The 14641-nt window shown below is 35.3% G+C and overlaps 1 protein-coding gene across 1 annotated transcript; it reads left to right on the forward strand.

The window, feature by feature from the left end:
• Nucleotides 1-414: 414 nt before the first annotated feature.
• tmlhe (trimethyllysine hydroxylase, epsilon) lies at nucleotides 415-14454 on the forward strand. Its single transcript, XM_058758683.1, has 8 exons — nucleotides 415-632; nucleotides 777-942; nucleotides 1802-1978; nucleotides 4945-5224; nucleotides 8088-8207; nucleotides 10160-10396; nucleotides 10974-11112; nucleotides 13277-14454. Exons 1-8 carry the CDS (start codon nucleotides 612-614, stop codon nucleotides 13406-13408), a joined length of 1272 nt encoding a protein of 423 aa, XP_058614666.1. The 5' UTR covers nucleotides 415-611; the 3' UTR covers nucleotides 13409-14454.
• Nucleotides 14455-14641: the final 187 nt, after the last annotated feature.

Below are 14641 nucleotides of genomic sequence, written 5' to 3' on the forward strand. Positions count from 1 at the left end.
AATAAACTAACTAGTAACAAGAGGAAATGTGAAAATGGCTTTTATTTAAATTTATTTACAGATGATTATTACTGTACAATTATTTTTGAAGTGCTATGAAAATGTATAAAATGTTAATGTTATAAAATAAATATAGTTGTTGTAAGTAATGTCGATAGTGTAAAGTAAATGGCGTTCAATAAGCCTTTAACCCGGAAAATAAATGTAAGAATATACACACATATTTTTTTATTGAACAAAAACCGCTACAACTTAATCCTACTATGGTAAAGGCTTGGCTTGATTTATTAATATGAATAAAGCCGATGTGGTGAAGGCTTTGGTGAAGACTTTAATATTAATTACGTGATGCTGACGTTGCTCGGTAGCGTCCAATGGCACAGCTGTGGCTCATGAATATTAAGTAGCAAGTCTTCAACATAGTAGGCTCGGAGGATTTGATCGCTTGCGTGGACACCTCATGGTCATGGCGGGGATGAAGTTCAAGTTTAATGATTAATGCTAACGAGTATATATGGCAGCTTGTTAAGAAACAGCCGTGAGTTGGAGATCACCGGTTTCACGATTGTCACCACCGCACGCGCGAGTTTGAAGTTTCGGATCCGTCTCGCATGAGAGTCGGCTCGTGCGCAGTAAGTAACATGCATGCATGCACCGATAAACTATATTCATTACGTTGTTACCGTCTGTAGTCTTATCCAGTATGAGGCTATTTGGCATGTTTGCATGTGTTGGTGATCAATGCGTTATGTGCACGGGTGCTTCTCTCTTTGCAGGTCACCATGGCTTTGATAAGATTGTTGACCAGACTGAGTGGATATGTGCACTTGAAACAAGGTTTGGAGTGTTTGGGAGCCAGTTCTCAGAGCACGAGATTAACGTTACAGCGCACTGTAGCCCATTCATCTGCATGCAAGTATCAGCTGCTGCCTGACTGCCTGGGTGAGAGACTTGCATTTCCAGACAGCTGAATTCTAAATAAATGAATATTTACAAGTTATTATAGGCAGAGTTTTGAAATGTGTGGAACTGCCAAGGATCATTTTGTGTATCATTCTTAAACGAATAATTATAAATAGAGACAGTGATCAATCAAACCAGGTCATTTGCAGCACCTGCTGTCGAACTGATGAAGGTGTTTTCTTGATTGGCTGGTGCTTTTTCTGTTTGCATGTGTTTTGTGAAGTTGCAGCGCGTTAAGCTCTCTCGGCCAACCGTAATGCTAACTAAAATTAAAAAAAAAAAAGCAGAAAATATACAAATAAAATCTAATTCAAAATATGAACAGGAACTATAATACGTAGGGAGGGTAGCTCGTTTGTGGGGAAGTTAGTTTGTTTGTTTATTTTGGCATTCGCTCACCCCTGAGATTTTGATTCTGAGTTCTTTTGTTTTGAATACATTGCTTTTGTATACATCAAGAGAGAAAAACGGATACAATTGCTTTGAAAACGAACAAGATAACGTGGTTGTGTTATTTATGTTACACTCTGACCTAGACCATGGCTTGTAACAGTATTGATGGCACTAAAATAACACTGGATCAAACAAGGTGTTTTAGATCAAAAATGATGTTTTTTTATTTAATGGCTGATAAAGATATCTTGAGAACAGATATGTCGATTTATGTAATACAATTTCATGATGGCATGATTATTTTATGCTCCATTTATTCAATTCACTAAACTTCTATATCCACATTATTTACACTGTGCATCATTGCAGAATTATATTAAATTGCATGCCATAAAAAAAAAAGAATGCTTTTAATCAAGTTTACTGAATTCATGTGTTTCTGCAGAGCTCAGCTATGGTGGTCTTGTAATGCACTTTGACTACGTTTGGCTGAGAGACCACTGCCGATCCGCTTCATGCTACAACTCAAAAACAAACCAGCGTAACCTGGACACTGCCAGCATTGAACTGAACACCAGGCCTTCGAAGAGCAGATCGGATGAGAACAATCTCTACCTCACATGTAAGTGCAGAACAAGGCTTGATCCAGTTTCACTGAAAATCAGAATCACTTCAATTCAGTAGTACCACTAAAAATGTGCCAGGGAAACATTCTGCTGTTATTTCCTCACCCCCAAGCTCAAAAACCAACTGAAAACCACCATAAAAGTAGCCTGTAGTCATTCTTTAGTTATTTTGTCTATTTTTCTGCGACTATTTTCATAACAGTAGCTCATATGCATAGGGAACAGGTCAAAATTTTGTTCATATGCACTGATAATCCTAATCGTATGCCAAAATTCTGATTAATTTTCTCCAGGTCTGATATGATGCCATGTACAGTGGTGTGAAAAAGTGTTGGCCTCCTTTCTGATTTTTTTATTTTTTAACATGTTTGTCACACTTTAATGTTTCAGATCATCAAACAAATTTAAATATTAATCCAAGATAACACAAGTAAACACAACATGCAGTTTTTAAATGAAGTTTTTTTTTTTTTTTTTATGAAGGGAAAACAAAATCCAAGGGGAGGGGGGAGGGGGGAGGGGCAATTAATTTTTCATGTAGGGCCAGGAAGGCTTAGACAGCTTTTTTCCTTTAATAAATGAAATCATTTAAAAACTGCATTTTGTATTTACTTGCATTATCTTTGTGTAATATTAAAATTAGTTTGATCTGAATCTTTTAAGTGTGACAAATATGCAAAACATTTAAAAATCAGGAAGGGGGGCCAACACTTTTTCACACCACTGTATGTCTTTACTGACAAATATGGATTAGTTCCATTTTTGTTGTTGTTTTTGCAGCTTGATGGGCATGATAATTATGAGGTGATGTTAACAGTAAGGAAGGCCTTTCAAAATAATAATTGTTCGAAGGCCGCACCCTCCTTGTTTGTCGGCTGCATATGTCATCACTTTAATAAAGTAGCCATTATTAAATGGACTGTCATTCCTTGTGAGGCATCAATGACTGTAATCTCATACTTTCTTTGAAATGCAATGTTTACTACAGATGTGCAGCCTTTGAAATTAGATGCGCCGTTCATTTTAGTCTTTTTTTTTTTTTTTTTTTTTAGTTGAGATTTACATTAGTTTTTTTTTTTTTTATATAATTTTCTTGTCTGACTTGTGTGATGGGTTGGCACATGTTTATTTATTCCCAGTTCCTCATTTCCTGGTAAACATCCTTTCAGAATTGATTGAAATCACTGAACGCTTGTCACCTTTACATAACGTTCACACTTTTCTGCAAGATTGCTTAATGTTGGGATTGGAAGATAAGCCGACTTTTAATTGTGTCTTCATGTTTCAGTCCTCTCCTCAGAGATTGTGGTCCTAGTGTGCTAAGATAAGTTTAACGCTCTTCCCAAACAAAGATGGATATCTCTTTCCTAAGTAAATATAAAACTCTGTGAGAAAGACAGACAAACCTTTGACTCTTACTGTGAGATTCACTTTACAGGCAGCATTACATTATAACAGTCGGTTACATAGTAACAGCATTCCACACTTTCTCAGGACTTTTGTGTCTGTTTCTTTGGCCCACGATTGATTGTCAGTCGACTGGTGAAATATTTGGTGTAACTGCCCTGACATTAGCTTTTTATCAGTATTGCAATTTCCCTTTTTTAAGCTGGGCCCAGTTTACTTTCTTAAAACACTTGTATAATCTTAATATTACTGTGTACAATTCATCTAACATTATACCAAAGAAAAACTTGTACAATAGCTGTTGCATTAAACATTTAATTTCTTGTCAAATCATTTTTGTGGTCACACTTTAGTTTAGGGAGCAATTCTCACTATTAACTAAGTATTACTATGACTTTTGCCTCAAACTCTTAATTTGCAGTTTATTATTAGTTAGTGAGGTAGTTGTTAGTTTAGGTATGGGGTGGATTAAGAGATATAAAATATGATTGTGCAGAATAAAACATTAATGTTCTTTAAGTACTAATAAACAGACAGTATGCTAGTGATATGCATGCTAATAAGCAATAGTGAGAATTGCTCCCTTACCATTTTTACTTGTGTAGCACTTTTCACAAATTGTTTTAAAGCAGCTTTTCAGAAAATCACCCTTTAAAGCCCTATTTGGACAGGACTAGTTTTCTTGTGTACTTTAATCCAGTCAAGTCTGTGTTTTTTCTCACCTAACCTCTGTAAAAATTACTGTGAAAATGTGTATTTTTGGTGCTATAAAGCTTTTTAAATCAGCATTTTTAACTACTTTAGGGTTTCAGGGTTTATAGTCTTGTTGATGCAGTGGCAATGAAGTTGTAAAATTGGATGTAACTTTACACAGAATTGTTTTCTCACATTTATGGTGTTGGGTATACTATTGAAACTAATTACATATTGTCCCCATTTGTGCCTCACTGTATTCCATTAATTTTAGTTGATTGAGCTTGTACTGCAGATATCCACAGATGAAATCTTGACTCATTGATAGGCGTGTGACGGTATCAAAATTTCATGTTGCGATAATTGTTAAAGCTTTTATCATGATATTGAGAGAAGTTGCAAAAAAAATTCTGCTGTTCTATCAGCGCCACCTGCTGTCAGACAGTGAATGTGTATTTTCTTTCACGCGTTCTGCCATGCGCTTCTCATCCATGTTGGGCTTGTTTACATCAGAGTGTGCATGCATCTTTGATACAGCGTACAGCAGAACCTCGCACATGACATGCAAGAAAAAATAATGAATCGTGCACACGATTTAGCCTATTTTATTTTTTCCCCTGCATGTCATGTGCGGGGCTCCGTAGTTGTGCATTTGAACCAGTTGATGGGAAAAGTATTCTTAAAATGCATTCAAACAATGTGAATAATTTGTAATAGTTAACTATTCACGGTATTTTGAAGTGCCCAAGATAACAACATCATGCATTATCATGATATATCACATTACCGAATACATGTTTACTCACTGATCACAGTGATCTCCTAATGAAGTCATTTCCACGGTGTTTGTGATCCCCTCCAGGGCCAGATGGTCACATCACACGGTACAACCTAACATGGCTGGCCCAGAACAGCTACGAGGGCCAGAAGCGGAGTGCCATGCAATCTCGTATCCTGTGGAGCGCAGACATCTACTCCAGCGCTAAGGTGCCCTCTGCCAGTTGGGACAAGTTCATGAGCTGCGACGAGGAGCTGAAGAACTTCCTCAACAACTTGCTGCTTTACGGAATTGCCTTCGTCGAAGACGTCCCACCAACCCAAGAAGCTACTGAAATAGCAGCCCAAAGAGTGAGCCTCATCAGGTCAGGGCTAGTGTCTAATGCCTCTGAAATAAGTCAATTAAATCATTCAAACTTGCTTTGATAGTTTAATATTATAGATTTTTTGTCATTTACTCAACTTCATGTCATCCAATGCTTGCTTTTGTAAAAACCACAAATAACTAGGAATATTGTATACAAGTCACATATGCTGGTTTTATAATGCAATTTAATTGCGTTATGGCAGAAACGTTTCGGAGTTTGTACAGAAGCACGTGATGAATGACAATCCACCTTTTCTTCCCTGTAAGAGCGGCATGGCTATGAGTCAGGCTTCCGGTCTCATCCACGCCCAGATATTTTTAGCTGTACAAAACGGCTCATTTTGCTGCTTGATATTGAAAATTGGTGTGTCTTGCCATATTATTTTAGTGTATTATCTTAATTATGAACACTGGTGCAAACAGTTTACTGCACGTTGTTATTCTCGTTATTTCCCTACAGCGGCTAATGAACCGGAAGTCTTGCCCATAGGCTTACTTCCATGTTGAAGAAAAAGTTCAAAGGAATTGAGGGGAAACAGGGCTTCAGTAACCGTGAGAACGGAGTAAGCTAATAAAACAACAGGTGAACAACATCGGTAATTAAGGGAACAAACTGTCACACACTAGGAAACTAGGTCAGGGAACACATGGCACGGGAACAAAACCAGACCTAACCTAATCAGAACACAATGTGCAGGACCTAATTGTGACACATCTGGGACATGTAGAAAAACAACTTCTGTAGTGCTGCAGTCCACAGAAGAAATATACAGGTTTTGGCGTGACCTGAGGTTGAGTAAATTACAGCAGTGACTTCACTATTGCTTTTCAAAAATCTGCTGCTTTAGTGCCACTGCTACTTAAATGTACGACAAGGAAAAATTCATTGTTCCTCAAATCAGGGTTTGTGCCAGGTCAAGAACTCAGACACAGGAATTATTTTTGCACTGCTAGTGACTAATGAGCTAATTTATCCAGCGGTGTCCATTCTCTTCTTTCCTTATAAGGGGCACCTATTATGCTTTTTTTTTTTTACCTTTCCTTTAGTCACTAAATTTTAGTGTAATATGTTACTGATGTGCAAAGATACAAAGCATAAAGTCCATGCCATTTGTCCAGATGAAAGCCACGTCACTGTACATTTGCTTAATGCCCGTTGGTGTTGTCACGTTACCAAAGTTTCAGCAATCCGTACCAATACCACCAATTTCAGTGCCATAGCAAAAACGTATTTTTTTAAAAATTTATTTGAAAATAAAACATTAAGTGTAATTTGCTTTATTAATAATGCTGTTAATTAGTAAGTAAATCACACATTAACATGTAGCCTTCAAATAATGTTAAACTAAGCATTAAAAATCTAATTAAAAATTTGTAATAAAATTAAAAACAAAGAAATGCATTAAATTGCAAAACTTAATCCACAGATTTTTTTTTTCATCCCATCTGTTTTTACAGTTATCAAACATCTCAACTTCAGATTCAGTCCTGCATTTCAGTATAGAAACTTTGCAGTGTGAAAATAAATAAATAAATAAAACTGAAAGTGAGCAAAGAGCACTTCCTTTATAATCAGTGACTGAGTGAAAACTCGCGTTATAATAAACTGTCTACTGTAGATTGAAGTGAACCTCTACACTGTAATAAGTGATAAGTTCACTTAACTTTTTAAAAAAATTATTTACTTAATTTTAAAGCAACAAGTTTCCCTTTTTTTTTTTTTTTTTTTGAGGGGGGGAAAAAAAGAAACATGAATGGATTTATAATAGCGATGCCAAAGTTACCAAACATATAATACTGTTTACAGCTGCTTATGAAGCCTCAGTAATGTCAAGAGGCTATATATATATATATATATATATATATATATATATATATGCGCTAAGCAGTTGACCAATCACAGCAGACTGGGCTTTTCAAGATGAGACTGGAACTAAGTGTTTTAAGACAGTGAGTGAAAAGAGGTGCTCTAGCAATGTACAATATGAGAAAAATAGTGCCTCTTTGAACCTCAAATCATGTAAATTTACTCTAACAGAACCCCGAAATAAAATTATGAACTTGAATTGGCATAATATGGGCACTTTAGGTTCTCTCTGCTACTGGTCTGACAAAATAAAGTTCGTCTTCCATTTTTAGTGTTGCATTTAGACAAAGAGAAGATTGTTGCTGCTTGATAGTCAAGAAAAATGAATGTGATCTGATAAATGACATTAAAATTAAAGCATTTATAAAAACTGACAGTTTTATAATACTACAGATACTCCAAACAAGACTAAAACAGGTTGCACACCAGACAGTCAAATCACCATACAGGCAAATGTTTGCTTAAAGAATGAATGAATACAGGAGAAATGGTAAGTGAAGTCTATAATATATGATATTTCTCTGTACACTTTAAAAAGTGATGTTTACTTAACTTAAAAAAATTGAGGAAACCCGTTAATCCTGAATTAAGTTCACTTAACTTTAAAAAAAAAAAAAAAAATTATTTAATTTTACGGCAATGGGTTTCCTCAATTTTTAAGTCAAGTCAACTTATCACTTTTTACAGTGTATAAAGCATAGACTTTATTTAAGCAACTAAACAAACATGTTAGTTAATGCACTCTTGAGACAGCTTTCAGACTTTTGCGCACACACATATGCCTTGCACCCAGTTTATTGTCTGCTATCTGCGTCACCATAAACTTTTATAAGTATTAAATTCATTGAGCTATCCTAAATCCTTGTGACATGCATGTCATGCTACCCTTGAGAACCATGTCATTCCTTTTTTCCGGAGATTTTGATGATTGATTTTGAAAATGGTCGCAATAATAGTTCATCCTAATTAAGATTAAGCAATTCTTTGTTTCCAGGGAGACCATGTATGGGCGAATGTGGAACTTCACTTCAGATTTTTCTCGTGGAGATACAGCCTACACAAAGCTGGCGCTGGACTGCCACACCGACACGTCATACTTTCAAGAACCCTGCGGGTAAACGGGAAAATCAAAGTTAGGCTTCAATTAGCCACGAAAGGCCAAATGTCTGTCTGTCAGATCAGGTTTCCGTAGTGCATGCTCGGTCAGTCGGCAGGGAGTCAAATCCACATCCTCTCTGTTCTGTTATAAGAGCTTAAATCATCTAATGACCACTGGAATAACCTTAGAAAACAAGTTAGAGGAGATTTGACAGATCTGTATTTATTTATTGAATTTTTTTTTCCTACTCATAAGTCAATACCAGTCTCTAAAGATGAAAACCCAGCAACACTACAGTACTTATTATCAGCTTAATGTTTATCTTAATGTTTTGTTTTCCACAAATTGTTCATCTTGTAACAGCTACTCAGTGAAATGTTAGACTTGCAGCACATAAGTATTGTGATAGTAAAAGACACAATTATTTATTTCTGATATCTGATTTAGTTATGTCAAGAAGTAGAAATAAAAACAAGCTTAATGTCATTTGCAAAATGGTTAGAAGACACTTAACAAAAAGCTTTGTATTGATCTTTGTATAGTATGACATTAGGGATGCATTATTCTGTTGAATAAAAAAGCATGTAATTTCTGCGCCATTAGCAACATCGAACATAATTGCAAATATGGCCGCAAATTTATGCTACTGAGCATTTATCACAATAAGATCTCGCAACAATAAGATTTCACAATTATACACATTTGCATTTCGTGCCGACTTTAATTTGCCAGCTCTATGTAAATATGTATTTTTTGATCAAACTTCCACATGAAATGCTTTTGCAAGATGAGCGGTGGTAACTTTTGACATCAGGATTTTCATTTTTTTCAAATAAGGCGACGTGTTTTATTACAGACAAGCATAGCTAGGTTCATTTATTCCTCTGAGTGAACTGCAGAGCTGGGTAGATTGTAGTCCATTACTGATTGTTTTTAAAGTACCATTAAATGTACCATATTGGTATTAAAAAAAGCAAAGAGAAATAAAAAAAAAAAGTTTATATAAACATCATAAAATGCATTAAATATTACATTACAACAGGATTTCCCAGACTGGGCTTAATGTAAGAACTGCAATGGGTTTGAGTTGTTAAAAAGCTAACAATTAATTAAAATCATAAAAATGTCAAATTAAACACTGAAAATATAAATATTTTATTTGTTTACCTGCATGTCATTGTGACCTTTAACCAACATCAGAGAACTAAACGTGAATAGGATGTAAAATTATTTGAAATATGTGACCCTGGACCACAAAACCAGTCTTAAGTGTCAACTTTTCGAAATTGCGATTTATACATCATCTGAAAGCTGAATAAATGAGCTTTCCATTGATGTATGGTTTGTTAGGATCGGACAATATTTGTCTTAACTATTTGAAAATCTGGAATCTGAGGGTGCCAAAAAATCAAAATATTGAGAAAATCACCTTTAAAGTTGTCCAAATGAATTCTTAGCAATGCATATTACTAATCAAAAATTAAGTTTTGATATTTAAGGTAAGAAATTTACAAAATATCTTCATGGAACATGATCTTTACTTAATATCCTAATGATTTTTGGCATAAAAGAAAAATGTATAATTTTGACCCATACAATGTATTTTTGGCTATTGCTACAAATATACCTCAGCGACTTAAGACTGGTTTTGTGCTCCAGGGTCACATTAACTTCCTCAGAGAAATTAAGTAAATTTATTTTTAACTGGTTTGGCTGGCAAAAACGTTTGACAAACATTAAGAAAGGTGAAAACAATGATATTTCATGCCCAAAGTCTTCCAGGTAATCATGTAATCCATAAAACGTAACTTTAATCGCATTTTAGAATGTAATATACTCACAAGTACTGTTTTTTGGCATCTGATTATGTAATCAGTTACTACCCAGCACTGGTGAACTGAAATGAGTAACACAACGTTCATGTATAATGGTGAATATGGTTTTAATATCTTGTTTTGCTCCATAAGCATCCAGGTGTTTCACTGTCTGAGACATGAAGGAACGGGGGGCAGAACCCTGCTGGTGGACGGTTTCCACGCCGCTGACACAGTGCTCCAGCAAACGCCCGACAACTTTGAGCTGCTTTCCCATGTGCCGATCAAACACGAGTATGTGGAGAAACTGAGTGAGTACCGCAACCACATGATCGGCATCGGCCCCGTGCTCAACGTCTATCCGTGGAACAACGAGGTGTACATGATTCGGTAAGGGACCTTTTCCTGCACACGTCATTCATTTTCCCTTACAACATGTTTTTTGCACCAAAACGGTCCTGTTTTCATTTTTTTGGAACTTCTGCCAGACACCCTTTTCAGCTGTAGTTCATTAGATGTAGTGTATGGCAGTTACATATATAATCAGTTTATAGTGTCTCTGTGGGTGCATATTTACATTTACCAACAAAATTCATTCCTAAAAGTGTGAGAGATACGAGAAAAATGCATTTTATATTAGTAATTTTAGACAAATCGAACTAATGGGTGTAACACAGACACACACACACACAAAATCTGTATTTCATGTATAAAGCTACATTTTTACTTCCAGATCAAAACTGACCCAAATACGAAAGGTGTAACAATTTAGTTTAAATGGTTAAATCGCCTTTTTAAAAAAAATAGAAATCTGAAAAGAAAAGTGCATTTTGATTGCATTTTTTCCTGTACTTGAAAGGTCAGAACTGAACTGAATGCAATGAGGGCTAAGTTATTAAAGGAAATGAATTTCCTAATGATATTAATAAACTGCGTTTTGTTTGAGTTGTGTGTTCTTGTTTTGCAGGTATAACAACTATGACCGTTCTGTTATTAACACGGTCCCTCATGATGTGGTGCGGCGCTGGTACACGGCTCACAGGCAGCTCACCACTGAACTCAGGAGACCAGACAACAAGCTCTGGGTCAAACTCAAACCAGGCAAGGTATGTGGTACATCTCCACTGATGTTTGTGAAACCCAAGAAATGGGTCTGAAAGCATGCCTGGGAAAACAAAGCCTTTTTTTTTTTTTTTGCATTTGACATTGAGAGATAAACACATTGCAAAGTGCATGCCTGAAGTAGAATGGTAATGTCTTTTTTGTATTCCAGTTTTGAAAATTTAAATGGAGACTGAACTGTCACATTTGATACACAAATTTCTAAGGCCTTTAAATTATCAACCTGAACATACTCCATGCCTTCTGTCGTCTGATTGGTAGTTTATACTTTTTTTAACAAGTAATAGATCTTTTAGTATAACTGTACAAACGTCCACCTTCAGCTCGAGCTTCACGTGTCTTTTTTGCTGTGAAATCTTAAACATTAGAATAACTTTGATATTGCTAGTAATATTTCAAGATGAACGCTTACTGAAGCAGCTTGGCTTTACTTGATTATCCAGACATTTATTAGAAAAATCAGTGAGTCTCAAATCTGATCGTCAGGCTTTTGAGGAACTGTTATTTGTTCATCTCTCAATCATCATTGTATTGCATTGCATTATATGTTTTGATCATCAAACTAAGCATTTAAATCTCATCTTACTAAGACATGTTATTGGAGATCTAGAGTGAGGTAATTGGTTTAAATGACGAGCATCAGAATTTCATCACTTTTTGTCCATATAAAGCATCTGCACTAAATTGCATATTTGTGGTCAGTTTGGGTCTCAGAATAAAATTGACATGATTTTTCCCCCCTTTTTGACTATTAGCTCTGTATTCTCATGATATTATACTATATGAGCCTCAAAAGCCTGACGTATAAAAATGAGTGCTGTCAAATGATTAATCGCGATTTAATCGCATCCAAAATAAGTTTGTTTACATAATATATGTATGTGTACTGTGTATATATACATGCACGTATAGATTTAAGAAAAATGTTTTATATATTATATGAATATAAATATACATGTAATTTTTTTTATTGTACTTTATTTATTATATTTATTGATAAGTACACAAATATACGCACTCATATATTATGTAAACAAACTTTTATTTTGGATGCGATTAATCGTTTGACAGCACTAATACAAATTAAATATTATACTCAAACACATTAAAACTTTTTAAAGATCTTGTCAAAAAAATCCACAAAAAAAACTTTTAATGGGTGCAGTATGATTTTCCAGACATTTCTTCACGAGACTTATCTCATCTGATGTGGAAAAAGTTATCATGTATTAATTCAGACTACCTACATTTATATGCAACCTAAAAATCAAGTTTGATTCAGTTGGACCGGAAAATGAAAATTCAATTTTGGGGTGGTGTACATCATGATTAGTGTATCAGATTTTTTTTGCCATATAAACCTTTAAATTTGACTACTTTCTCAATCAGATGAATCCTTCTCAATCAATTCAGTGCCCTGAAGCATACAGTATATTTTTATATGTGTGGAGAAGAGTGAATATTACCTCCACATGTGACCCTGGAGCACAAAACCAGTCATGAGTAGCACGGGTTTATTTGTAGCTATAGCCAACAATACATTGTATGGGTCCTAAATCATTAGGATATTAAGTAAAGATCATGTCCCATGAACATATTTTGTAAATTCCCTACCATAAATATCACAACTTAATTTGATTAGTAATATGCATTGCTAAGAATTAATTTGGACCACTTTAAAGGTGATTTTCTCAATATTTAGATTTTTTTTTCTGCACCCTCAGATTCCAGATTTTCAAATAGTTGTATCTCTACCAGATAACAAGTCTGATCCTAACAAACCATACATCAATGGAAAGCTGATTTATTCAGGTTTCAGATGATATATAGATCTTAATTTAAAAAAAATTGACCCTTATGACTGGTTTTGTGGTCCTGGGTCACATGTTTTCTAAAAAAAAAAAAAAAAAAAGCCTCAATGTTGTTTCATGATATGTCATCAAAGCAAAAATGGTGGCTCCTGTGTGTTTCTCAATGGCTTTCCGCATTTCTGAATGCAGTGACTGAAATTTTGTTCAGAATAGATGTAATGCATATGAATCGGATAGTTTATGCTGCATCTAAACAGAACTGTCAGAATCAGACTGGATTTAGTCATGTTGCTGAAAATCAGTGCATGTAAACATACCTGCTGTTGTTTTCTCCAAGGTCCTGTTCATCGATAACTGGCGCGTTCTGCATGGCAGAGAGTCGTTCACCGGCCTGCGGCAGCTGTGTGGATGTTATCTGACGCGTGACGATGTGCTGAACACAGCTCGCTCTCTGGGTCTCCAGGTCTGAGCGCCTAATGCTACACTATCCAGCCATCATTTACCAAAAACACCTTGATTTCTCAAGTTCTAGCACCGCACAGGATCACAACAGTATTACTTATCAACTCAGCTCTTTGTTTGAAAGATTTGATGATCTTAATGAGTTTGTTGTAGAGGATGCATCTTTTGATCCATAACGATTTGTTTCCACAGAAAACCAGATGGTAGTAATAGTTTAATTGAAATGATATGGTCAGGACATGCATTAACTCAAGAGAATATGGGGTGAAAAGGCACTTATTTCAAAAGGGTTTATGGTATAATGTCTGATTTTAAGGTTTTTGTTCAGAGACCGACTAAAAGATTAAATCAGAAGATCCTTTGTTTCGCAAAGGAAGTAGTTCACACAAAAACAATAATGTCCTGATTATTCACTCACCCCCAGGCAATCCATGGTGTATCGGTCTTTCTTACTTCAGCTGAAGAGAAATGAAAGTTCTAGAGTTAAACACGACAGGATTTTGAATGGCGCTCATTGTAGACCATTTTCAATGGACTGAAATCCATATCTAGGCAGATTCAAAGTGATCCACATGACCCTAGCTGACAAACAAAAGTCCTCTCCAGTGAAATGATCAGTCAGTTTCAGAAAAAAATAAAGCATTATATACTTTTGAACTACAAATGTTGGCATTGGTCGAGCTTGTGTGACATGCATGTTGTGAAGATCATGTGTGACACAGGCAAGAAGTTGTTGTTTTTGTGTCCGTTTATAGTTCACAATAACAATTCTCAAATTAAAGTGATACGGTGAACCATTCCTTTAAATTGGTTGTCAATGCTGGGTATTTCAATGGGTTTGTGCCTTAACCATGCATTCCCATATCACTGTTGAGATGATGGAAAAGATCTCACAAAGTTTAAATGTATTCGCTGTATTGCATTAATCTTTGCGAGGTTTATTTTTTTGAATCTGTAGCATTTTAACATCTTGTATCCTCTATAAAATTCTCAAATGAATGTATGCACAAAAATACCAATGTTACCTCTAGAAAATAAATTCATCACCTTGCATTTTTCGTCTTGTTGATTTTAGTCTTAACACTTTTTGATTTATATTCATTTTGGTTCAGATGAATAACTTACTGTTTGTGAACACTACACAATGTATATAATAAATAAAAATGCACACAATAAATACAAAGTATACATGAGTGCAGGAGGTAGTGGAACAGTCAATGCAATTCACATTTTAAGATCT

Source organism: Onychostoma macrolepis, chromosome 21, assembly GCF_012432095.1.
Source record: "Onychostoma macrolepis isolate SWU-2019 chromosome 21, ASM1243209v1, whole genome shotgun sequence".
Classification (NCBI taxonomy): Eukaryota; Metazoa; Chordata; class Actinopteri; order Cypriniformes; family Cyprinidae; genus Onychostoma; species Onychostoma macrolepis.